We start from the raw sequence: 24,727 nt of genomic DNA on the forward strand, positions 1-24,727 counted from the left end.
CCTATGATGAAAATAGAAGAATGCAAGTTTCAAGTTTAACAATGCCTCTTCAAAGTAGAGCCAGAGCCCTGGCAAGTAAACGAACAAGCTTTTAATACAGCTCAGTTATGTAAAATACTGTACACTGTAAAAGATCTAGAAAACTAGAGCTTCGAGTCATGTTTTAAAAAAGCCATAAGCTCAATTGAAAAACCAAGTGGAGTACAAAACTGCAACAAGAGCCCACTGACTCCATGACTTCTTGCTCTTCCAGTCCTGCAGAGCTGGAGCCATAGCCAGGAGTCATCACATTGGTCTGCTGTGTAGATAAGCCTGTCCAGCCTTGGGGTAGGTAGGAGCTGCATTGGGTCCTGATGTCATTTGGGTATTAAACTGGACCAGGCAGCAGAGTATGGAGAAACAGCCAGCATGGAGGGAAGGTGCAACACTGCCACCCCTATTCTACCCCGAGCTTCACTGGGTATTGGTACTTCCTAGGAGCTGTGCTGAGTTCTCGCACGTTTGCTTGTTAACACATCCACAGGAAGGCCCCACAGCATGGTCTAATGGCGACTTCGGCTTGCTCAAGTACTACAGCCTATGGGGAAACAAAAGACAATGAAGTTCCACAAAGCAAGTCTACACATCTGAAGCTGCAGGTGTCACTTAGTCCTAACTTTTCAGAAAGAGTTGATTCAGAGAATCTAAAAGTAGGAGAGGCAAATTAGGATTCCCTATAATCTAAAAGTTTTAGGAAAACTTTCTGTGAGGAAATGTACCTCTTATTTCACCATGTGCTGCAGATGAACCATTTAGCTGGCCTTCTCTTGCCATCCCTGTTAAAAACAATATTGGTATAGGCATTAGATGAAGATCAAAACACATCAGTACACGTGATAAAGTCAGGACAACTTCGGGGCATTTGTTTTCTCCACTATGGATTGCAGGAATAGAATTCAGGTTGTCAAACTTGGCACCAAATGACTTTACCCATAGTTATCTTGGCAGCCCTGGGAAAGCTAAACCTATTGGTGGCAGAAATGAAAACTAAGGGGATCTGATAGAAGATGAGGTTAAGAGTAACCTTCAGATTGGCTAGTGAAACAAACAGAACAGGTTCCTTATTGCACTAAAGTTGGTTGACCTTGCCACGTTAGGCTACAGTTCAAATCCTCTAAAGCTCTAGCCTTCCTGGTAGTTAGACGTCTAGCAAGACTGCTTGTTCAAACAAACAAAAAACCCCAAACCTCTTATTTCAACTTTTTAGAGTAATTTTTTATGTAAATGAATATTTTGCTTGCATATATGTTTTTGCACCATGTACATGGCTCGTGCCTGAGGGAGGCCAGAAGATGTCAGAATTTCTGGAACTGGAATTAACAGGCAGTTATGAACCACCCACCATATGAATCCTGGGATTTGAACGCAGGTCCTCTGGAGCAGTCAGTGTTTTTACCAAATGAGCTGTCTCTCCAGCCCCTGAAACATTTTACATAGATCAAACATGGCTGCTTACTCTGTTCTCAGGTTCACACATATAGCTTATTTTTTTACTAAAAATCACCTCTCCCTGTTTCACTAACTGTATTTCATGTAGTCAGGATGTATGTACTAATAAATGCAAAGCAGGGCATGGCGATGCATGTCTACAAACTCAGGTCTTGGGAGAGTGCGGATGAGAGATCATGATTCCAAGTCCAACCTGGCTACACAGCTATATTCAGGAAAATAGAGAACATAGAGTAAAACCCTGTGTTTGTTTTTAAAAAGGTACATAAGACTAAGCTTTGTTCATAACTGAAAAGAAAAGAATGGTCAAATCAGAAGTCAGTTGTTTGGTTAATTTTTTTGGTTAAGTTGGTTAAAGCACTTATTTATTAAATAACAAATAAGTTATACTAAAATACTTTCTGGTATAGTAATGCTTTTTAGCCCCAATGGCCATATGGAAAAGCCTTGATTTAAAAATAGAATGGCTTGACTGTCAACTGTGGAAAGCCACTTCTAGAGAGCCTGATAGCTATAACTACCTGTACTATTCCACAACATTGAGGATCTTAACCTAAAATTGAGTGCATATTTTGTTTTACTATAGCACTTTTTCTTGGTAGAGTATCTCTTTTTCCTGGTGTGGACCAACTGTGTAGACCTTAAGTGTGTGTCCCTAGTTTAAAGTAATCAAAGCTTGTGTAACAAAAATTCAACCTAGTCAGTGTTGCAAACATTATGCTGAGGGACACCAGAAAAATTGTCTTCAAGAAAAAAGATGGCAGATGATTTCATGAAAAAGAAAAGCCTGAAGTGTTGCTTTTTTTTTTTAAGTTTTTTGAGAGAGGTGGGAAGAGTTCAATGTTTGGCTACAGTGACAGCGTTTTTAACTAAACTGTAAGTCTCCTACTTGTAGTCCAGGATTCTTAACAGACCTATGTTGGCCTCCTGGGTCCTGGGATTACAGGGTGAGCCACCATAATGATAATGATGGCTTTAAAACCTTGCTCTATATCAAAGCATTTGCTGTGACAGAACTCAAAGTCTTACTGCATCAGGATTCTGCTTGGAGTCATCTGATTCAGAAATGAAATCTGGGACTAGATTTAAGGACATTACATACTAGATTACCTGTATTTTAATGTGTTGTCTAAGAAATGGTCAAATTGATTAAGATATTTATTAAATGTTTGAAGCAGGACTAGAGAGGTGACTCAGCAGTTAAGAGCACTGGCTGCTCTTCAGAGGACCTGCGTTTGCTTGCCAGCACCCACACAGCAGCTCACAGCTAGCTGTCTGTGAAGTCCAGTTCCAGGACTTTTGATAGCTTCACACATACATATGTGTAGGCAGTACACTACACATTCCCATCTTGGTAGTGATTTTATTCCTCAAACAAAGGGCTGTTGCTCTTTGGCCTTCCCTTACCTGATCTGCCTCTTGTGGAGATCTCACATGTCAGTCGCTTGAAGTATTCTGGAAGATCAGCATAGTCATTTCCATAGGAGATGACCTTAATCCCCTTGTCCAGCATGTTTTCTCGAAGCTTCTTGAATTCATCTACATCTCCTCTTCGAACCAACATGAAATGTTCTAAGTCAGATTTATGCTTGACAGCTTCTAGGAACAGGGCCTGGAAAGTGGTGTCGTCCACCGTCCAGCCACAACCCAAGAAAAGAAATGACTTGTTTTCATAGAGTTTCTGAATCTCTCTCTTCAGGAAAAAGAAAACAACATGTTAATGACTCAGAAGACAGACACAGGATATGGCTTAAGCAAAAAGTCAACAGTTTGTCAGTTAGCAGACTGCAGTGACCCACTGATCAAAATTTAAGAGGGAAAGACATTACAAGGTTTCATTTCCTAGTTATTATAATGTAATGCTTGGTCTAGATGGTACTTTTGATCTGACATTCTTCTGAAAGTTTTCTTTTTAATATTCTGTATGTATGGTATATGTATATGAGTGTGCATACCATAGAATGCATGTGGAAATCAGAGGACAACTATAGAGCCATTTCTCTCCTTCCCATCTTTACAGGGTTTCCAGGGACTGAGGTTAGACTGCAAAGCTTGTACAACTGCTTAACCCACTGAGCCATCTGTCTGTCCCTTCTGTAGGTCTTTCAAACAGTTTCACCCCTCTGGCACTGGTCTTTCAGGGCTTTTTTTTATTTTATTTTATTTTAGATTTATGCTCTTGGGTTATTAGGCAACTGATGAATCTTTGATGTATTTTACCTCTTTTCCACTTTCTGGAAAAAAATCTGCTAATTTTAAGTCTTTATTCTTTTGAGTATGTATGTGTATATACATGTTACATGTAATATGTGGAGGCCAGAATTTGATTTGGGAATTTTTTTTCTATTGCTCTCCACTTTATATATTGAGGAAGGTCTCTTATTTGAACCCTGACTTGTAGGTTCATCCAGCCTAACTAGACAGCTGACCTGAAGGATCTCCTCCCCTGTCTCCACCGTTCAAGGGTTGGGATTACAGATGCATGCCACTGTCCTTGGTGTTATGTCAGTGCTAGGACTAGAAGTAAGCTCACACTGTGTGGCAAGTGCTGTACCTACTGCGCAGTCTTGCCAGTCAAACCTGTTCTTTATTGACTCACACAGAACCAGTGATCATCAGAAAACAATTCTATCATTAGACATGGTCAGAGGAATTCTGATCACTTAAAATATCACCGTGCATGTGTATTTGTAGATATCTGTGCATATATTGCGCGCGCGTGTGCACACGCACACGCACGCGCACACACACACACACACACACACACACACACACACACACACACACAGAAACATAAATGACTTTGCCTCAGTATCAATGATGGACATAGTTATAGCAGACATCAGGAAAGAGCCCTTACACTTCAGAAAGCATCACACTTCCTGGTCTTTCTCTGGCCCTGTGATCCTGTCCTGCAAACCTCTAGCACTGAGCTGGACCAAAGAAGTGTTTCCGGTTTAAACATGTACATGTATGTGAACAAGTCCAAAACTTGAAACCCAAAGATCAGCAAACCCAAGGAAAATTTCCATTTTGTCATCCTAATCAAATTGCTTTTCAATTTTCCAAGTATAGTCAGGTGTGAGTAAGTATCTGTCTTTTTATAATCTATGATCCAACTGTAATGGATTTTTAAAAGGCTGCCTAAATTACTTTGGGCACAGACTTATTACAGAGCCAAATGATGGAGAATAATGCAGTCTTGGTGTGAAGGTGATGGCAGTGAGGGAGGGGTGCCATCTGCTGCTTGTTTACCAAGTACAGATAAATAAATACCATCCTATGATCTCACTCACACCTACAGTTTCTGCATTCCCCAGGATGGTATACACATCCAAGTGCTAAGAGACAAGGGAGTGAGCTCCGACTCTAGTTGTTTTGAAAAGTAAAGGTCCTGTTAATACTTAGAATTTGCTGTAAACTGGCTTCAGGAGCGACTTCCAGAGTCTGGCCCAGTACTACTCACCATAACTTCAGTGTTCCTGAGCACATTCTGATATCCAGCTGGGTGGAGGACGATGCCACTAGGATTGGTATAGACCCCATGGATGTGTAGCACACTTAGCTTCCGCTTCTCCTGAGCCCACTCCAGGACCTGCACAACACATACACAGCTTGACTAGGGTGGCACTGGGTCAAAGTCACAGTGTGTAAGAGACTGCCTGAGGACCAGCCTTTTGACATGACTACAGCTTCAAGGAATCACATGACAAGAATTAAAAAACCTGATGGGTCCAATTTCCTATGTTATGACTGAAGGAATGATGGCAGCAAATCTGGTGACTTCTTTTGGAAGAAGTCCAAGAGAAACTAGAATTTGGTAATATTTGAAGAATAATGATAGTTTCCACTGGTGATGGTCCAAGCCCTGGTACAACCTCCTCCCTCTTCCCTCACCCCCAGAGGATCTTTCTATTGAAGCCCCAGCTGTCCTGAAATGCTTATGTAGACCAGGCTGGCCTCAAAAGCAAGAGATCCACCTGGCTCTACATCTTGAGTGCTGGGATTAAAAGTGTGTACCACTATGCTCAGCTGTTTTCATGGTTTTTTTACGCAGGGTGGCTTTTATGTTTTCTCACACCTCAGACTACAGCAATTCACCACTACACTTGGTTCAATCCTCAATCTGTAGTGTTCCAGCTACCACCCTAGCAGAGACAGGCCTACGGCGCTCGGGGAACCACTTATGGACTATTCAGTTGGGCATGAACTACGCTCACAAAAACAATCTACAAACTACAAAATCACAGAGCAGGGCAAATGACCTTAAAATAGTAATCTCTTCATCAACATCTTTCACATTTATTTATTTGTGTGTGTTTGTGTCTGTGTTTGGTAGTGGTGTACCATGGTGCACATACAGAGGTCAGAGGACAACTTGCAAAAGTCAGTTTTCTCCTTCCACCATGTAGGTCCTAGGGATTGAACGGAGGTCACTGGGCTTGGTGGGTAAGTACCCAGTGAATCATCTCATAGCTCTCCCCATTTTTCTTTTTAAATTTTTGAAACAGGATTTCTCACTTCTTTGTCTCACTGGCTTGGAACTCTTAAAGTTTCCTTAGATAACTGACCTGCAAGCCCAGGGACCTTGTGCTTGCAAGGCAAGCACTTTACCAACTATCTTAGGGTTTTACTGCTGTGAACCTACACCATGACCAAGGCAACTCTTATAAGGGATTTAATTGGGACTTGCTTACAAGTTCAGAGGTTCAGTCCATTATTATCATGGCAACATTCAGGCAGGTACGGTGTAGGAGGAGCTGAGAGTTCTACATCTTCATCTGAAGGCCACAAGGAGAAGACTGGTTCTTATGTGGTTAGAGGAGGGTCTCATTGCCCACCCCCACTGTGACACACTTCCTCCAGCAAGACCACACATCTAAATAAGTGCCACTCTCTGTGCTAAGCATATTCAAACCACCACATTCAACTCCCTAGCCCCCATAGGCTTGTTCAAACACATGAGTCTATGGGGGCCATATCTAGCCATAACATAATAAAAAAATACATTTAGTCCAGCCTCCAAAGTTCCCATAGTCTATAGTACTTCCAACAATGTTAGAAGTCCAAAGTTCAAAGTCTCTTCTGAGATTCATCCAATCCCTTCACTTAACTCTAATCCCCAAAGCAAGACAGGAAACCAGCTGGGCAAACTCCAAACTCTGAATCTTCATGCCTGATGTCAAAGCAGTCTTCAGGTTTCCAACTTCTTTTTCATCTTTGTTCACTGCAACAAACTTCTATCTCCTGGGCTGGTTCCACTCCGTTAGTAGCTTTCCTCAGCAGATAGCCCACGGCTCTGGCATCTCAAATATCTTGGGGTCTCCAAGGCAACTTCAGCTTCACAGCTTCTTGTTCCAATGTCTGAGATCCACACATGATCTTTTTGACTCCTCCAAAGCACTTGGTTCACATCTCCTGCTCTGTCCTCTGTAGCAATCTAAGCTCTGGTTGACGCCACTCTAATGCTGCTACTGTTCTTGTTCGTCATCCCATGGTACTGGCATCTCCAATACAATGGGGTCTTCCACTGCAACTAGGCTTCACCAATAGCCTCTCATAGGCTCTCTTCATGGTTCCAAACCTCAACTTCTTTGCTTGACCCCTTCAGTTCTGGGCTACCAACTGCAACCGAGGCTGCACCTTCACCAACGGCTTTCCATGGCCTCTCACAGTGCCAATCCTCAGCTGCTCTCCATGCCTTCAAAACCAGTACCACCTGGGTGACTCTTACACATTACCGAGTCCAGCTGCAGCACAAGGTACAACCTTGACTATCTCTGGAGCACAGCTTCTTTGTGACCTCAGAAAACACTTCCCAGAAGATTTCGCCTCTGTGGGTGATCCTGGTCTCTTCACCGCTAATTTCTTAGCTCCAGCTAACCAGCATCAGTTGTCCCAGTCGTCCCTTCTATTCTTGACTCAAAAGCCAGAGCCACGTGGCCAAGGCTGCCAAGTTCTGCTGCTTGCTGGGGCTGGAAAATGCCCCCTACCCCCAATCATCTTTATGTTTTTTAACTTCCTCACTGCCTAAGTCTGGCTCTCCTGGAACTTAAGTCTGTAGATTGATCTTGAACTCAGAGATCTACGTGGCTCTGTCTATTGAATGCTGTGATTAAAAGTGTCGACCATAAAATCATAAGTGTCAAAACTTAAGTTTTTCATGATGCACCTAGAACTTGCCTAGGCTGGCCTTTAACTCAGAGACCTGCTAGGCTTTGTCTCCTGGGATTAAAGGTGTGTACTACCATCCCTAGGCCTAAGCTTAGCTGGGTAGGATCTTGCCCTAAAGTCACCATTCCCTTCAACTGTTTTATCCTTGAACATAGGATTCAGCTCCATTTCACTTCCTGGTGTCCATTTATTACTTGAACCATACATTTTTATATTTCTCAGTTTGCACCTTTTCATTAAAATTCTCTTTGTAAGAGTGAACTTTGGTTCACAGAATCTATACCAGCCTATTTTGAGACTTCCTTTGTCAAAGCAATTAATCTAAATCTCTTCATCTTAGCCTCAAGGCAGACTCTTCAGACAATGGGAAAAAGCAGCCATGTTCTTCACCAAAATATCACAAAAACAGTCTGTAGGCAACATACTAAAATTCTTCTCCATTGAAACCTCTTGGGCCAGCAGGCCTACACAGTTCAAGTCACCCTCTTCCACATTCCTTCTAAGATAGCCCATTAAGCCCCATTTAAAGCATTCCATGGCCTTCTGACTCCAAAATTCCCAAAATCCACATTCTTCCAAACAAAAACATGGTCAGGCCTATCACAGCAATACCCCAGTCCCTGGTACTAACTTCTGTCTTAGTTAGGGTTTTAATGCTGTGAACAGACACCATGACCAAGGCAACTCTGATGCTCATAACTAAAAATCTTTGTGTTTTATTACATACTAATTTTACCTTAAAACACAACCAATCCCCAAGTACAAGCAGGGAAAAGTAGCTTCTTTTTTCACTATTACTGTTCTAACTAGAAATATCTGCCACAGGCTTATGATTTAAATGTGGTTCCAACTCATGATGCAATTTTGGGAGGTGGAGCATTGCCAGTAAAAATAGACCACTAGGGGAGAGATTATGACGTTATAACTTGGTCCTGATCGTGGTCTGCTTTCTAGCTCCCACCACCAAGAAAGGGAGTCTCTCCACTGTGATCCTTTTACTGTGAGGCCCAAGTTTTTTGAAGTAGTTCAAATAAGCCTTTCCTCCTTTAGGTTGTTTCTGTTGGGTATTTTGGTCACAGCAATGTGAAGAGGAAATAAAAACACCCCTGCTACATAAATACTGACATACTGACGGGAAGTCAGCTTCTCTGAGGAAGATACAATCCACTACCCTGAAGCTACTGGTTAACATTTTACCTTTTTCTCATCAGTAAGGTCAAGGGATTCAAGTTGTTTTCCCTGGTCAGCTGCATAGAGTTCTAGGAGATTATCAAAATTTGTAGTTAATACTAGGGCTCCATTTTCCATCAGGTGGAGAACAGACTGAAGGAGCTGTTTTCCAGAATCTTCCATCTTTGATTCCAGGTCATCAAATACTTCATATAAACAGTCTTTGAAAAATGTGGATCGAACATTACTGGTACGCTGCAGGTGTGGGAGATTTGAAAGAAAAAAACAAAACAAAAATCAATTCAGTTTGCTTTGTTCACTTGTTTCAGTTGCAGAATCACACATTTGGAATACTTTATACTTAAAGCATCACCACTCTCATTGTAATAAGGAAAACAGAATGGCACATGCCCAGTGCAATGCCTAGCAAACAGTAAGTAATCAATACTGCCACATCAGATGCAAATAAGCACAAGCCTTTTAAACAGACATTTTAGAACTGGAGAAAGGGCCTTGCTGTGGATTTCTGGCTGGCCTAGAATTCACTTTGTTGGCCAAGCTGGCCTCACTCTCTCAGCCATCTTCCTGTCTATGCCTCCCAAGTGCTGGGATTACATGTGCTGTCATGCCCAGCTTCTAATTTGTCATTTTATAAAAAGAAGCAAATGGACAAGAGATCATGACTAAAGAATGAGGGTAGAAAGCAACGTAACAATTACTCTCAAATTAGGCCTCCAGTAAGAAGGCAACACTCAGACCTAATTTGCTTTAATATTCTTCCTCTCCTCCCTTCTTCCTTTATCTTTAAGAGGGTCTGCTAGTTGGTTTTTTTTGGTAACTTGATGCAAGCTGGACTTGTTTGAGAAGACAGAACTCAATTGAAAAAAACCTCCATCAGATTGTCTATAGGTATATTTGTAGGGCATTTTCTTGATTGACTGATATGGGAAGGTCAATGCTAGCTTGGTCTTCCACAGCCAAGACTACACAGAGAGACTGTCTCAGAACAAAACAAAAAAGTCCAAAAACAAAAAACTAAATAAAGGAAAGAAAGAAAAAAGAAAGTAAGAAAGAAGGAAGAAAAGAAGGAAGGAAGCGGGCTGATAAAGCCATGAGGAGCAAACCGGAAAGCAGCACTTCTCCATGCCTCTGCCTCAGTTCTTGCCCCAGCTTATGTGGGCAATGGGCTGTAAGTTAAAGTAAACCTGTTTCCTCCCCAAGTTACTTTTGGTCATGGTGTTTTAATCACAGCAACAGAAAACCCTAACAAAGAGAGGGAAATAGGGATATGGGGAAGAATATGCAGCCCGTGCTAGCTTCACCTCACTATACAGTGGTCTCAGACTCACGACCCTCTGGCATTAGCCCTAGCCCAAGTGCTAGGTGACAGCACTTGAACTGTCTGTACATCCAGCACCTCCTTTTCTAATTCTAGATACGTGGTTGTCTATGGCTGCTTCATTTAAAAAAAACATTTAATACTTCCTTGTAGTGTTCTGCCCTGACCTAATTCAGCAATCTGTTTATAAGCTCACTATAAAGAATACCGATTACATGTCAAAATTATGAATACTTTAATTTCATAGATTTAATAATTTCATAATTAAAAACTTGCACTTTGTGACTGTTTGTTTTTACAGTGCTGGGGATGTAAGCCAGAGCTTTGGGTTATATGCATGGCTACCCATTATTAAAGTACTAAACTCAGGGACTGCAGAGATGGCTCCAAGGTTAAGCTTGTGTACTACTCCTGAAGGGCACCTAAGTTTGGTTTCCAGTACCCAGGCCAGGTGGCTCACAACTGCCTGTAGCTCCAGTTCCAAAGAATTCGGCACCTTCTTCTGAACTCCACAGGCACTCACCCTCACATATACACAGTTAAAAATAAATATTGACTGGACTAGAGAGATAGCTAAGTGGTTAAAAGCTTTTGATGCTCTTTCAGAGAACCTGAGTTCAGTTCCCAGAAGCCACATCAGGTGGCTTGGAACTACCTGTAACTCTAGCTCTAGGAGATCCAATGCCCTCTGCCCAAACCAGGCATACATGTGGTACACATACACACAAACCAGGCATACATGTGGTACACATACACACAAACCAGGCATACATGTGGTACACATACACACAAACCAGGCATACATGTGGTACACATACACACAAACCAGGCATACATGTGGTACACATACACACAAACCAGGCATACATGTGGTACACATACACACAAACCAGGCATATATGTGGTACACATACACACAAGCAGGGAAAACACTCAAATACATAAAATAAAAAATAAAAAAAGGAAAGAAAAGAACCAGGTGAGGGGTACACACTTTCAATCCCTGCCTTCAAGAGGCATCCATTGTGTGAGTTTGAAGACAGATTGGTCTATAGTGAGTTATAGGATAGCTAGGGCTACATATAGCAACCCTATCTCAAAAAAAGAAAAAAGAAAAAGAAAAAGGAATAATCTAAAAAAAAAAAAAAAACCAATAAGAAATCCTAATCATTAATCGATTTGAAACAATCCATTTAACATATAGGTTTAATTACCTTTCTAGCTTCATTCAGGGGGTGTTGTGGTAAATATTAAAAGTGGAGGCAGGGCACCAGGTACCATGCCATGCCTCCTCCTGCTACTCTCAGTCTCTCCACCTCCATGGCTAGCCCCACACCAGCGCAGGCTCCGGCCCAGCAGTGGCCACCCTCTCCTGAGAACTCTGCTCACATACCCAGCATCCACCCCCTGTGGTTACTGTCACAATTCCCAGTATCCCGGTAAAATCAAAACCCTAGAAGCTTGTTAATTTATCAATCAGAATTATATCAGTAAATTCTCACCCCACAAATTGTCTACACAATAAATCCAGAGTCAATTGATATTGATATAAACTGCCCACCTAGATATGACAAACTGTTCTGAAATTATCCATCCCTTATAAGATATTCATAGCTACCTGTGGCTATTTAAAGCCACACGGGGGTGGATCATCCTTCTCCTCCTCCATCATCATTTCTTCCTCCCCTTTTCTCCCTCTCTCCAGCCTTTCAAAAACTCTGTCTCCACCTTTCTTTTTCACTGCCCTACAAGCCTTGCCTTATCTTGTGCATATTGACATCAATTCACAAGGGTGTAAGTAAATAAGATTTCTGCTACATAACAATGGCACATACACACAAACCAGGCATCTAAATTACACCATAGTTACCTTGATTTGTATAAGTACACCTACCAGCTTGCATAGTAGAAAAATGCCTATAATGTGTTTCTCAGAATATACACCATTGTTAAACAATATATCCCCAAGGACCGAGGAAACACAATGTTAACTTCAGGTTAGGAGCTGGTTTTATAAAGGACACTGTGACCCCAAACAAAAGAAATCTGACAGGAGAAAGTAACTAGATATTTTAACAAACATCTGATCCCTACTCTATTCTTGATGTTATACTGTTCAATAAGCTCAGAGGAAGAATCGCTACATTGCTCAACCTGTCCTTGAACTTCTAGACTCAAATGATCTTCCTCCCAGAGAAACTAGGGCTACTGGTGCAAGCCAGCATGCATGGTTCCTATTGAAGCTGTGCATTACTCCAACTAGCTACCAGGGAGTGCAATTCAAGCTCCTTGGAATAGACAGGTCCTTCTAGGTTCCCTCAAAGTTATCTCCTATACTTTCCAAGTGTCTTTGTCTATCAACATTGAAATGTTTAAGTTTCCATGGAATCACTTAAACAGATACATAAGCACAGGTCAGTGTTCCTTTCCTAATGTGATAGTATTTTATAAAATAACTAATCTCTTTAGCCATTACTTAACAAATAAGTGCTCTCTCCTCAGTGAAAACATTAGAACAGTTAAAATTATACCTTGCCCTGCTGGAAACAAGCCATAGTTTAATGGGCTCTGTCCATTATGGTTGTACACTGCTCTACTACACAGCACAGGCTTCTTACTGGCCCCTGCTTGTCAGCAGCTAAAGGAGTTCTTTCCTAGTGTGTAAATAGATGGAGTGATCTATACTTATTTGGCTAAGAATGTAGGTCACAGTCTTCAAAGTTTAGTTTCATTAAACAGTAACAATTATATCATACCATGGCATACAGGCAGTCAATACGCGACTCTACTACTTAATTAAATGAATGACATGACCAGAAACAGTGAAAGGGGCTGGAGACGGAGCTCAGTTATAAGCACACTGGCTGCTCTCCAGAGGATGCAGGTTACATTTCCATCATCCAAGTGGTGGCTCATAATCATCTGGAACTCAGTGCCAAGGGATCTGATGCCCTATTCTGACTTCCATAGGCCTCAGGCACACACAAGTGTACATACATACATACATACATACACACACACATACATACATACATACGTGTAAGTAAAATTTATTTTAAAATTTAAAAATCCATCCCTTACTAAAAACAGTGATGAGAATTAACTCTAGTTACTTGGTCACTACACACAACAGTCAACTACTAGTAAATGCTAGTACCAGACTATTAAGGAAATACAATGCTCTCTCACTTTATCAAATTCGTAAGTCTATTACCTAACCTAACAGGCAGCAGCCATTCCATTTCTCGGATGGAGTCCTACAAATATAATTGAAATCAGATAAAATGACATATACAACAAGCCTCTCACTGCTCTGCTATTTCCAATAGCAACAACCAGTCCATAAGTGGAAAACCGGCACTGCCTGGGGCCATAACCTATCATTTGAAGTTTGTTTTTTTTTTTTTTTAAGATTTATTTATTTATTTATTTTTATTTATTTATTTATTTTCACTTTAGCTATCCACAGACACACCAGAATAGGGCATTGGATCCCATTACAGATGGTTGTGAGCCACCATGTGGTTGCTGGGATTTGAACTCAGGACCTCTGGAAGAGCAGTCAGTGCTCTTAACCACTGAGCCATCTCTCCAGCCCTCACTTGAAGTTTTAATGTACCCCCAAAGCCCAAAGTATCAAAGATGTGAAAACAAAAGTTGTGCCATTAAGAAACTGTAGAACCAAGTGAGAAGTCCTTGCGTCACTGGGGGTATATTCTAGAAGGTGACTCTGGGGGCTTTCCTTTTAGCTTTTGTGTTATACTACATGTTCCTGTCATGATGCACTATTTCACCACATGCACAAAAATGGGGCTAGACAGGAACCTCCTTCCACCCCACCCCCTTCTTTTTAGAAGCCAACTAGGAATTTGGTTGTAATGACAACACTGACTAGACTATATGCAGGAGAATGGCATGGAAAGATCTCCACAATATACTGTTAGGTAAAACAAACTAGAGGACAGTATGTGTTGAGATGGCAACAGTGAGGAAAGGATGCATACATTCTGCTAACATTCACAAAGCTAGAAGGTTACATAGAAACCTTAGGCAGAGGGCAGATAAGACAAAAATACATCAACAGAAACAAGATATGTCAGTAGACATAGATAGCTAAGCACCCTTTGATTTTTATGATATATATATCAATACTTATTCAAAAAAGCAGAATTAGGTTTCAGATTTAATAAATACAATGACTACTTACTAAAAAGTTCTTTGTTGTGTTTTGTAACTCCATATTGTACTTGGCTCATGCATATATACAATCATACACACTATACTCCCATGCCAGCTTGGTTACTATGAGCACAAGGAGAAGGGCATGGGTAGACCATGAGTTAGCCATGGACTGCGAACATCAATTGTTTTGTTTCTATGAAAAGACTGAAACTTGGAGATTCTTGCTTTAGCTATATCTCTTTTAGTCCCACTTGGGTGAGTTATCAAATCTTGTATAACAATATTAAAAAGAATCAGGATTTCTGCTTGTTTGTTCTCTTTTAAGATGTGGCCTCACAGGGGTTGGGGATTTAGCTCAGTGGTAGAGCGCTTGCCTAGGAAGCGCAAGGCCCTGGGTTCGATCCCCAGCTCTAAAAAAAAGAACCAAAAAAAAAAAAAAAAAAAAAAGATGTGGCCTCACATTCTAGCCCAGGATAGAACTGAACTTGTGGTCCTCTAGCCTGTCAGATGCTGGTGGGATGGATCACAGGTGTAAAGCAGCACACTGGGCTCTGTTGTATGATGTGTTGTAGGACATTTGTGAACCCTGAGACTACGAACTGGAAAAGACCTGTTTCCTGCCGTGGTGTGCTCAGCACTAGCACACACCTTTAACCCAAGAGCTTTCTGTAAACAAGAGCTAAATAAAGTCAATGATAGATCAAGAGGCAGAGCAAGCAACCAGTTGACAGGGAGTGAACGTAAGAAAACTCAGGAAAGAAAAAGGGAGGGTCTTTGAGTTGAAAGGTATTTAAGACAGCATGGAGAAAAAGAACTGTTTCTTTTCTTTCCTCTGGGACGTTGGTTGAGGAGGACGGTCAGCTGGGTGCTTTCTCTCTCTCTGAGCTAGCAGGCTTCCACCACAGTATCTGGCTCCTGAGCCTTCATTTGGTAAACTGAATGTTTGAGCTGTTGTTTTACAAACACCAAAGATGCTTTTGTCATTGTATTGATTTCCTTAGATTTTGTCTCAGAGCAGGTAACCACAGAACTAAATTTCCCACCAGTGACCTCTCTTAAGCTGAGACAAAGGAATTTTCATTTCAAATTTCATAACAGGGAGTTCAGAAGTCTAAAGGAAATATAAGACTCCCACTGAAGTCCAAAGAATTTTCCCCTTCACTCAAAACAGCACAGTAAATACCGTACTATTTCATTTACTGTACCCTGTAATTCATCTTTCTAGTCCCACACAGAGTAAAAGCAAACCCAAGCACTCCAGACCCCATCTCCTTCAAGGTCACTAACATTTCTTCTGCACTTATTTTGAGCACTAAGTTTCATCCTTTCAAGAAAAATTGATGTTTGATGAAAAAGGGTGGCTAGGCTGCTCTACTCCTCCAACTTCAAATAGTCAAACAAGCATGGCTAATGCCACTTATCCTTCACAAACCCACAGGAATAAGTAAGACCACAGCTGTTTGGTGTTTTCCTTCTTTGGTGCTGGGGATCCAACCTCTCAATCATGCAGTGTGTGGCCCCAGGAGTCCTGGCCCCAGGTCTACTGTACAAAAGCAAATGGTGAGAAGTCAGTTGATTTGTGGAGGATTCCACAGTGTTTAAATGGCAAGGTCTTGCCAATTCTGACTGCCAAGCTCTCTGCCTTGAATTCACAATGTCACTTCCTTATTACATGAAACTGGATCAATGAATGGGCCAATTAACCATGTGGTGTTACTATCAATGAATATAACATTTTTTTTTGATACTAACATTTTCCCAAATACACAAAAGTAAAAAGAAGCAGAGCACCTGCCTGACATGTGAACAGTTCCACCCACGGCACTGCAGTAAAAACAGATAAATAGATGAGCACCCTCCCAAGAGCTCAGTGAAGTTAGGAAAAGGTCATGATGCATGGTCATTTTAGGTTAAACTAGATTGGCCATATGTCATAATTGTTGAAATTGGGTGATTGGTACCTGGTGGGGAGGGGTGCTTTCTCAAAACACAAAATCCCAACTTAAATCTTTCTGATATTTCCTTAAAGTCATGGATGTCAGGACATCGTTTATAGTAAGAATAGAAAAAGTAAATTGAAAACAGCAAAAATCTGTCAGTAGCCTTATCTCCATACACATAAAGTTCTCGGCACTTCACAGTGAAAATGGGGTCAGGAAGATTACCCTGAATAGGCTCTAAAAATAACTATTTTCAGAAGAGCCAAATGTTATAAATACACAAGCAATAAACAAATACCCCTGCTAGAGTAAGCATACTAATCTTGGAAATCTCACACGCCCCAGCATATAGCAGACTACTCACAGGGGAAAGTTTCTGAATGAGGTCATGGGCAACATGGACGAGGTTCTTGTCTTCATGGAGACATTTCTGAAATTTTTTGCTTTCCTCGTCTTCTAGAAGATCAAAGTCAATGGCAGCATCCAGTAAGGCCTGAATTAACCCCTTCCAGGATTTCAGGGCTGGGACCTGCGGTGCCACTGCAGCACTAATGCCTGTCCCAATCACCAGCACAAGTTCTCGAGGCTTTTTGGTTTTCAGACTTGGAAGCAGCTTCCTGAAAAAGGAAAAGCCAAAAGATTGGAGCATCCAGTAGACCTAGGGCACATGTGAAGATGTAGCTGGCTCTCATTATGCAATAGCTGTAACTCCTGCTGTCTGCTTTTGGAGTCACAGGCCACTGTGACTCTTGGTCTCACTGTGTAAGTCTTAGCTGGCCTGGAACTTTCTATGCAGACCCAGCTGGCCTGCAATTCACAGAGTTCTGTTTGCTTCTGCCTCCCCAGTGCTGGGATTAAAGGCATACATTTTATAATCATAATAGCTGTAAAGATGAGGATTCAAGTTTTTGAGACTTCTCCAGATTAAATTAAATGAAAGAACATATTATTATTCCAGGTTTTATTGGAAGACAAAGTAATAAACTATTTCAGGAATCCTGAAAAACAATTTTTTTTGTCTGAAAAACAACTTTAAAATCAACTTTCTCCTTCAAAATTTCAAGCTAAGAAAACCACTAATATTACAACAGATTCAAGTGTATTACAGTTGAAGTTATGCCAACTAAATTTTACTTTAAGTCAATAGTAATTTCAAAAGGACATGTGTGTTTTCAAAAAAAAAACATTTTCATACAAATCAAATAAATTTTGTTTGTTGAGAAATGTAAGACAATGAAGACAATGAAACTTTCATGCCAAATTTTGTAAGCAAAGATAAAACTCAGCATGAAAGCCAAATCCAGAGACAAAGCTGAGCATGGCTTTGTTCTATTTATCCCTTGGAGGGGGTGCTCAGCAGGCTTCTGAGAAGATGGGAACCTCATGGTTTTTGTCACAACAAACAGCCCTTTCTCACGGCACCAAGCAGAGTCCTGTTGTGAGACAGCATGAGGACAAGCATGTTTCCTCCCTCTCCCTCTCTCTACATTCAAATCATCACTTGCCTTACCCCTTTTCCAAAGAGAACAACAAATAGAAACCTGATCAGTATTGAAGCCGTGGGAAACAGCCCCCAGAACTGCCTGTCCCATTCTCATTTCCTACACTCATGCATTTAATAGGAGAGAGAAAACCTGTAAACATAGACACTAGGGACAGATCATATTTAATAGTTCCTCTACTGGGAAAGGACAGTTAAGAGCTATAGAAGCACATCATGCAGCGTGTCTTAAAAAGAAGAATCAGTATGATGAATGAAAGTTGGATGTGATGACCAAAGTCAATAATCCCAGAACTTGGGAGGCAGAGACATCAGGATCAGAAACTTATGGCCAGCTAAAGGAAAGCCCACCTCAAAAAAACAAAACCAACAAAATAGCAAATGGTACATAAATACACATGCAAATATACACACCAAACACTTGCACAAAAGGACTTTCAGCAAAAAAAGAAAAAGAAACAAATAGATCTCTACCTAACACACTAAATAATAACAGCCCAAACAGTCTTTTTTAAGCAAAGTAAGATAGAGAGGAAAAATCAAGGGGACATAGAAAGGGAAATAAATCTTTCACTTGAGAATCTGACTGGGTGTCAGAAACTTGGTCACCATAAAGCCAAGAATCCCCATAGAGACCATACTCTCCTTTCTAAGAGTTATGTCGAACAAGAATGTTAAGAACAACAAATGAACTAACTACACACTTACTTAAGATTAGGGGGTTTTAATCTTAACTTGAGAGAGGAATATGATTTTTCCATCCCTAAATCTAGACAAATGACCTTATAAAACTACCTTGAGAGTTCATTTTAAAAAGGGAGTTCAGGGTCTGGAGAGATCACTGGCTGCTCTTCCAAAAGACCAGGTTCACTTCCCACCACCCACATGGCAGCTCATCACTGTCTGTAGCTCCAGTCCAAGAGATCTAGAACTCTCACACAGACACGTATGCAGGCAAAATTTCACTGCACATAAAAATAAACATCTTTAAAAGGAAGTTCAATAGAAGAAAAGTAAGTAAAATCAATTCATTTTTCTTAACTAAAATGTGTGTGTGTGTGCGTGTGCGTGTGCAGGCGTGTGCGTGCATGTATGCACCCTTTTAAGGTAGTATCTTAGGTACCCTGGAAGTTCCTTTAACTCCTGACCCTCCTGCCTCCACCTCACAAGTGTGGGAATTACAGGTATACACCACCTCACACTCAGCTCAAATTTTACTCATTTTTAAGCTTTTTGTACTCTTTAAGCCCTGTTGTAAACTATACTCTGAGAAATATAACAGAAAAAGCCACAGAATCATTAAGTATAGACATTACAAAGACACTTCAGTACAATTCTTGAGGAGACTGTATGAGTGAGTACTGTCCTTTCCCTAAGCAGCCTCTTTCCATAACTCCCCATACTAAATTAAAACCATGTAACATTCTTTGTCTTAATGAACGTAAAAGCTTTGCGTATCCTGAAAATCTTTCCTGCAGCTTGACCTGTACGGAGGTTTCTAAAATGTAAGTCCTCAGGCTACTGGTGGCACTGCTGGCTAGAATTTCCTGCCACAGCATGTATAAAGAGTAGGGTAAGACAGGATGACAGCAGACAGACATGAGAAGGCAAAATAGTTTTAGAAATTCCATAATAAAACGCAGTTTCCTTTGTAGAAGCTCAGGAATGCTGGGTGCATGCTCAGGAGGGTAGGCAGGTGACAGAGTCAGAAGTGAGTCTATTTTCATAACGTCAGCCAGAGGACTGCATCAGAACACTGTGCACAGTGCCAGGTGGGGGGATGAAGAGAGAATCTCAGTATGACTTCTAAGACGTCTCCAACCAGCCTCCCTTGGGGCAAGCCTCCAGACACTAGGATCCTTCACCCTTGTCTCAGTACCCAGTCTCCATACATTCAAGAGATGGAAGGATTTCCCTTTGGGGAAATGGCCATTATGTGAGCAAAGACCCAGAGCTTTAGACAAGATAGAGGTCCTCAACTGCTGAATTTGCTCTAGGTTTAACATTCAGAGGAAAGCTCGTCATTATACTGTGGTGGTGAACACTGGTTGCCAATGAGACAGAATCTGGAATCAACTAGGAGAAAAGCCCCTGGGCAGACTTTTAAGACTTTTCTTTTTTCTTTTCTTTTCTTTCCCTTCCTTCCTTTCTAAGATTTATGTATTTATTTTATGAATGTAAGTACACTGAAGCTGTCTTCAGACATACCAGAAGAGGGCATCAGATCCCACTACAGATGGTAGTAACCATGTAGTTGCTGGGAATTGAACTCAGAACCTCAGTCAGTGCTCCTAACTGCTGAGCCATGTCTCCAGCCCCATAAGACATCTTCTCAACCAGGTTATTCAAGGTGGAAAGACCCACCCCAAGTGTGAGTAGCCCAAAAAGGAGGTTCCACTGCCTTCCCACTCTGCTAACAAGTTCCTCTACTCTGTCACTGCTTCAGTTCTCCACTGACATCAGAATCTACCTCCTTCTGCTCTCTACTGGACTGAAGACCAGTGGTTCTTACAGAATGGACCACATACAAAGACCCTATCACCAACCGAGAGATGCGAGGAAGAGAGAAAGAAAACAGAAACACACTGAGGACAGATGGTTCTCAGACAGGATCTCAGAGAATGTTATCTGGTTTCTGGACCCTTCTTCCCTGGCTCTCTGATTATCAGCAGTCAAAACATAGGCAACTCTGTTCTACATGTCCTTGTTCTACAAGTTCTACCTCACAATATTCTAAAAGCAGCAGTCAACAGACCATAAACCAAAATCCCTGAAATTGTCACCAAATTACCACTTCCTCTTTTAAGTTGATTTCTAAAACAACTGCTAATCAGAACAGAATGTCCACCTTGGTTTATAATACCCTTCTCTGTCACCAGAGAAATCAGAGGTATTAGCAAGTCTAAGAAAAAAATTTTCCTACCTAAAAATTCTGTTTTCAACCATACCATTAAGTATGAACTTGATAAAGACATTTGTTAATTTCCAACAATTACCTTCCCATGTATTCTTACTAAGGAAGGTACCTGAAAGCGGGCATCAGTAAAATGGTGAATACATTAAAACAAAGAGCAGGCCAAGGAGCTGACTCCAGCAGGGCTCAGGCCAGAGGCAAAACTCCACAGAAACAATTAGACTAGCAAGTTTCTAAACATGTCCAGCATATGATAGAATAATTCTGTCAGTGTTTGAAAAGGAAAGGAACACTGAAAACAAAACAAACCAAAAACTCCAAGACAACGTTTAGTAACGTGAGAGTTTAAAAAGGAGCACAAAGGGAAAGATAATCATAACACTGTAGGTGTGGCTACTAATCCTTCATGGTTTTGTTTTTCAACACAGGGTCTCATTATGCAGCTCTGGCTGTCCTGGAACTTGCTATGTAGACCAGGCTGGCCTCAAACTCACAGGGATCTGCCTGACTCTGCCTCTGTCTCCTGAGGGTTGGACTTATTAATACTACTTATAAAGACACGATATTGTAAATATTTAGAATTGGTTGATCAAATGCTGATATAAACATATGGGAAGATAAGGGTGAAACCTGTGGGACAGCAATACAGGGGCAAGAACCAGGAATGCAAAGAAAGTCCTTATTTTCTATTACGAGAGAGAGCATATAACATTTAAAATGTGTGCCGTGAGGCCCATGCCTGTAATCTCAGCATCTGGGAGCCTGAGGCAAGAGTTCTAGGCAGCCTGGGCTACACAGTCAGACCCCATGCCACAGTCAAAAACAAAGCAAAACAGATGTCAAGATTAGAAAAAATGGAAGATGATTATCACTGAGGAGTAGGAGAATATGAGCTTTAACACGACAAACTTTAAAAAATAATTTAGTCTTTTAAATGAAGGCCATATTAACTAGTGATATGCTATGATACAGGGTAAGCACCTCTCAGTAATGGCAACTTTTTATTCCTGATTCCCTTTCTCTTGTTTACCTGGGCTTTTTGGTGGGAGGCTCGCCATCATTGAAGAATCCAAAAATCTTGTCTATATCAGAGGCCTGGCTCCCTGTAGAAGCCATCCAGTTTCTAAAATAGATTAAACATCATGTACCGTGATTAGATCTGTAAAGCACATAATTTACAACAGCGCATACATTAAGCATTTTAATAAGCCATATACCCAATTATGGTACTGTGGGATGTCCTCTGCTTAGCCAAAGTCTATTAGTCAACGAGCACGCGGTGATTAAGGAATGAAATTAGCCTAAGGGAAGTCATTTTGAGATCACAGCTCCAGCTGTGCCAGTGCTCCACACTGCCACACCGCTTCTGTTCTGAGAAACCCTTCCTCCCACCCTCACCGAGCTCCAGCAGTGTCAGCTCATGTGAAATGGCCGGTCATCACTCCGATTTACACAAGGAGGTCTGGGAAGCACTGAGGACATAGAACAACCCACAGCTGAGTGGGCTAACAGTGCTTGATTACCCATTTACACCTGGCAACACAGCAAGCATACAACTTGCTCACTGTTAGACATTTGTTGTTGTTAACAGTTATCCTCCCAGGCTGTAGACATGTCTCTCTCAAGCCACTGTGATACACAGTAGCGATACAAAGCAAAGATATGTGAAGGACAACAAACCCTGGTTGCAGGAAAACCAGCCAAGAGTCACAAGGATTAGAATAAGAAACAACGAAAGTTTTAACTGCTCAAACTTAGTAAGCTGGTGACATTAAGTCTGATAGCAGCAGTGTGTGTGTGTGTGTGTGTGTGTGTGTGTGTGCGCGCGCACGCATATGTTGGTGTCTCAGCCTACGTGTAGAGATCAGAGGATAACTTTCAAGGTCTGGTCCCTTCTACCACGTGGGTCCCAGGGGTCAAACTCAGGTTGTCAGGCTTGGCAGTAGTAAGTGGCTCTAGCGGCTGAGCCGTCTCACTGGCCCAGCAGTAATAACCTCAACACTGACCATGGAGAAGACAATACAAGTAGAGCTCTGGGTATGTGATTATGCCCTACTGTCACTAGCAGGACTTTTTACTATTAGAGAGCTTCATTATTTATTAACGCTGTGTGGTAATTTTCTTTTGGAAACAGAAGCCTAAGTTCGTTAGCCCCACATTCCATCTCATGTAATGACCTTTTCTTTAATATTAGTTACTATAGGGAGAAGTCATAAAATCACTTAAGTTAGGACACAGATCACCTTTCTGGTCAAATCTTGCCTTAACTTAATAATCTGGTGTGACTGTGAAAAAGATGCTGTAAACTCTTAAAAATAAAGTCAATCTTAAACAAAAGTACATGTTTCCTAAGAACAGAATCTCTGGGGGAAAGCTAAATAAAATCAGACTTAACTTTTCTAGGCCCAGACATTGTGAATGCTGGGTGCACAGCAGGGACACCACTGTCCACCTTCCCTCTCTTAAGGGCTTCGTCTCATTTCTTAGTCTCAAAGCTTTCTATTTGGGACAGTCAGGGTTTGAGCAGCTCTCAAAATTTTCACCAAGTTCTAATTTATACAATAGGAATAATTTTCTGCTTAACATTTCTGTTTTATGGAGAACCAGTGATAAAATTAACAAACAAACGTCAATAACAACAACAACAAAAATGGTAACTTCTTTCACACAATCCACAATTCTCTGGGGATATGATTTAAAGTAACACTAAGGAAGGCAAACATATTTATGCTTTTCCTTCCCATAAACATGGTTACAAAAATCCATTACTTAGACAAATTAAACCCAAGCAAAACCATTGAGTACTGAGAAATGCATAGCAAATGGAACTTAATGCAAGTTTTGGATCCTGGAATATTCAGGTTTTAGTGTTGAAGTTAAATACTATGCCAGTTTTGTTGAAAATTTTAAAATTGCTGGGCAGTGGTAGTAAAACATTCAGGAGGCAGAGGCAGGTGCATCTCTGACTTTGAAACCAGCCTGGTCTACAGACAGAGTTCCAGGATAGCCAAGGCTGCACAGAGAAATGTTGCCTCAAACAAACAAACAAACAAACAAACCAAGACAAAAAAAACAAATTAAAAAACAAAACAAAGTACTTATTACAAGTCATGTATAATCTGTAACTATTAGTTAATTTAATTCCTAAAGCCTTATTGTGTATTACAGATTGAACAACTCTTACCTGAAAATCCAAAATCCAAAACGTTCTAAAATTGAAAACATTTGGACCCCTGATAAGATGCCAACAAGTACAAAATTCCATACCTGACAACATGTTACAGTGAAAATGCAGGTACACTAAAAACATTCTATACATCAGGCTTTGCGTACATAAAAAATAAAGTAAAACCGTGTTTCAGACTTGTGTCTCATTTCCAAGATTGTGTGAACACAAATATTAAAAAAAACAAAAAACAAGGAAAAAATCCAACCTGAAATACTTCTGTCTTAAGCATTTCAGATAAAGGAAGGAGCCTCAACCTGCATTAACATACTTGACAGACTCATCTGTAACAAACACCACAAAATCGTTTGGTACTTAGTAGTTCCAGAAGTCAAACCACAGCAACTCTGCTTGAAATGCCATGTTCTCAACAACATTACTGCTAGATTTTTAGCTTTAAATATTTCTTCAAGTCCAAAACTAATTTTTTAAGTGCTAAAATTGTAGCAAGCAGATTTACTTGATGACCGTTTCACAATTAGTCATAGTGGGCTACGGTATACACTATGCAGCCTGTTCAGTTTGAAGCTGGAAAACTGTATGTTATATATCTCTCACTGCCACCGGCCACCAATACAACTCTAGATTAACCCTACCTTTTTTCCTCTGGGAATCAGAGAAATGCATCATTTCCTTGTATTTTCAACCTGACTACTGGTTAATTCCTGATGTTTTTCTCTACAGAACCTTTCTGAAGGCTTGTTTCAGGGGCTGTAGTTTAAGAAAACCAAAACACACAACATGTTCTGACTGGAATGTTTTAGGTCCTATTACTGAGAAGCCGAATGAAAAG

At 40.9% G+C, this 24,727-nt stretch overlaps 1 protein-coding gene across 5 annotated transcripts in view; it reads right to left on the reverse strand.

Annotated features, from left to right (window-relative positions):
- Positions 1-76: 76 nt before the first annotated feature.
- Siral1 (SIR2 antiphage like 1) overlaps positions 77-24,727 on the reverse strand; it is a 50,570-nt gene continuing 25,919 nt past the window's right edge. For 3 of the 5 annotated variants that reach the window (XM_087561857.1, XM_087561858.1, NM_001025283.2), the window contains 7 exons: positions 21,739-21,831; positions 16,658-16,910; positions 8,860-9,087; positions 4,955-5,083; positions 2,896-3,181; positions 759-815; positions 77-577 (listed from right to left, as the gene is read on the reverse strand). In XM_087561857.1, the coding sequence (XP_087417983.1) occupies positions 564-577; positions 759-815; positions 2,896-3,181; positions 4,955-5,083; positions 8,860-9,087; positions 16,658-16,910; positions 21,739-21,824 (1,053 nt within the window). In that variant the 5' untranslated portion in view covers positions 21,825-21,831 and the 3' untranslated portion in view covers positions 77-563. Of the gene's footprint in view, positions 578-758; positions 816-2,895; positions 3,182-4,954; positions 5,084-8,859; positions 9,088-15,789; positions 15,894-16,657; positions 16,911-21,738; positions 21,832-24,727 lie in introns of those variants that run through there. The other 2 variants (XM_087561859.1, XM_087561860.1) reach the window with 2 other exon arrangements.

This window comes from Rattus norvegicus, chromosome 8, assembly GCF_021556685.1.
Source record: "Rattus norvegicus strain SHRSP/BbbUtx chromosome 8, alternate assembly SHRSP_T2T, whole genome shotgun sequence".
In the NCBI taxonomy this organism is placed as follows: Eukaryota; Metazoa; Chordata; class Mammalia; order Rodentia; family Muridae; genus Rattus; species Rattus norvegicus.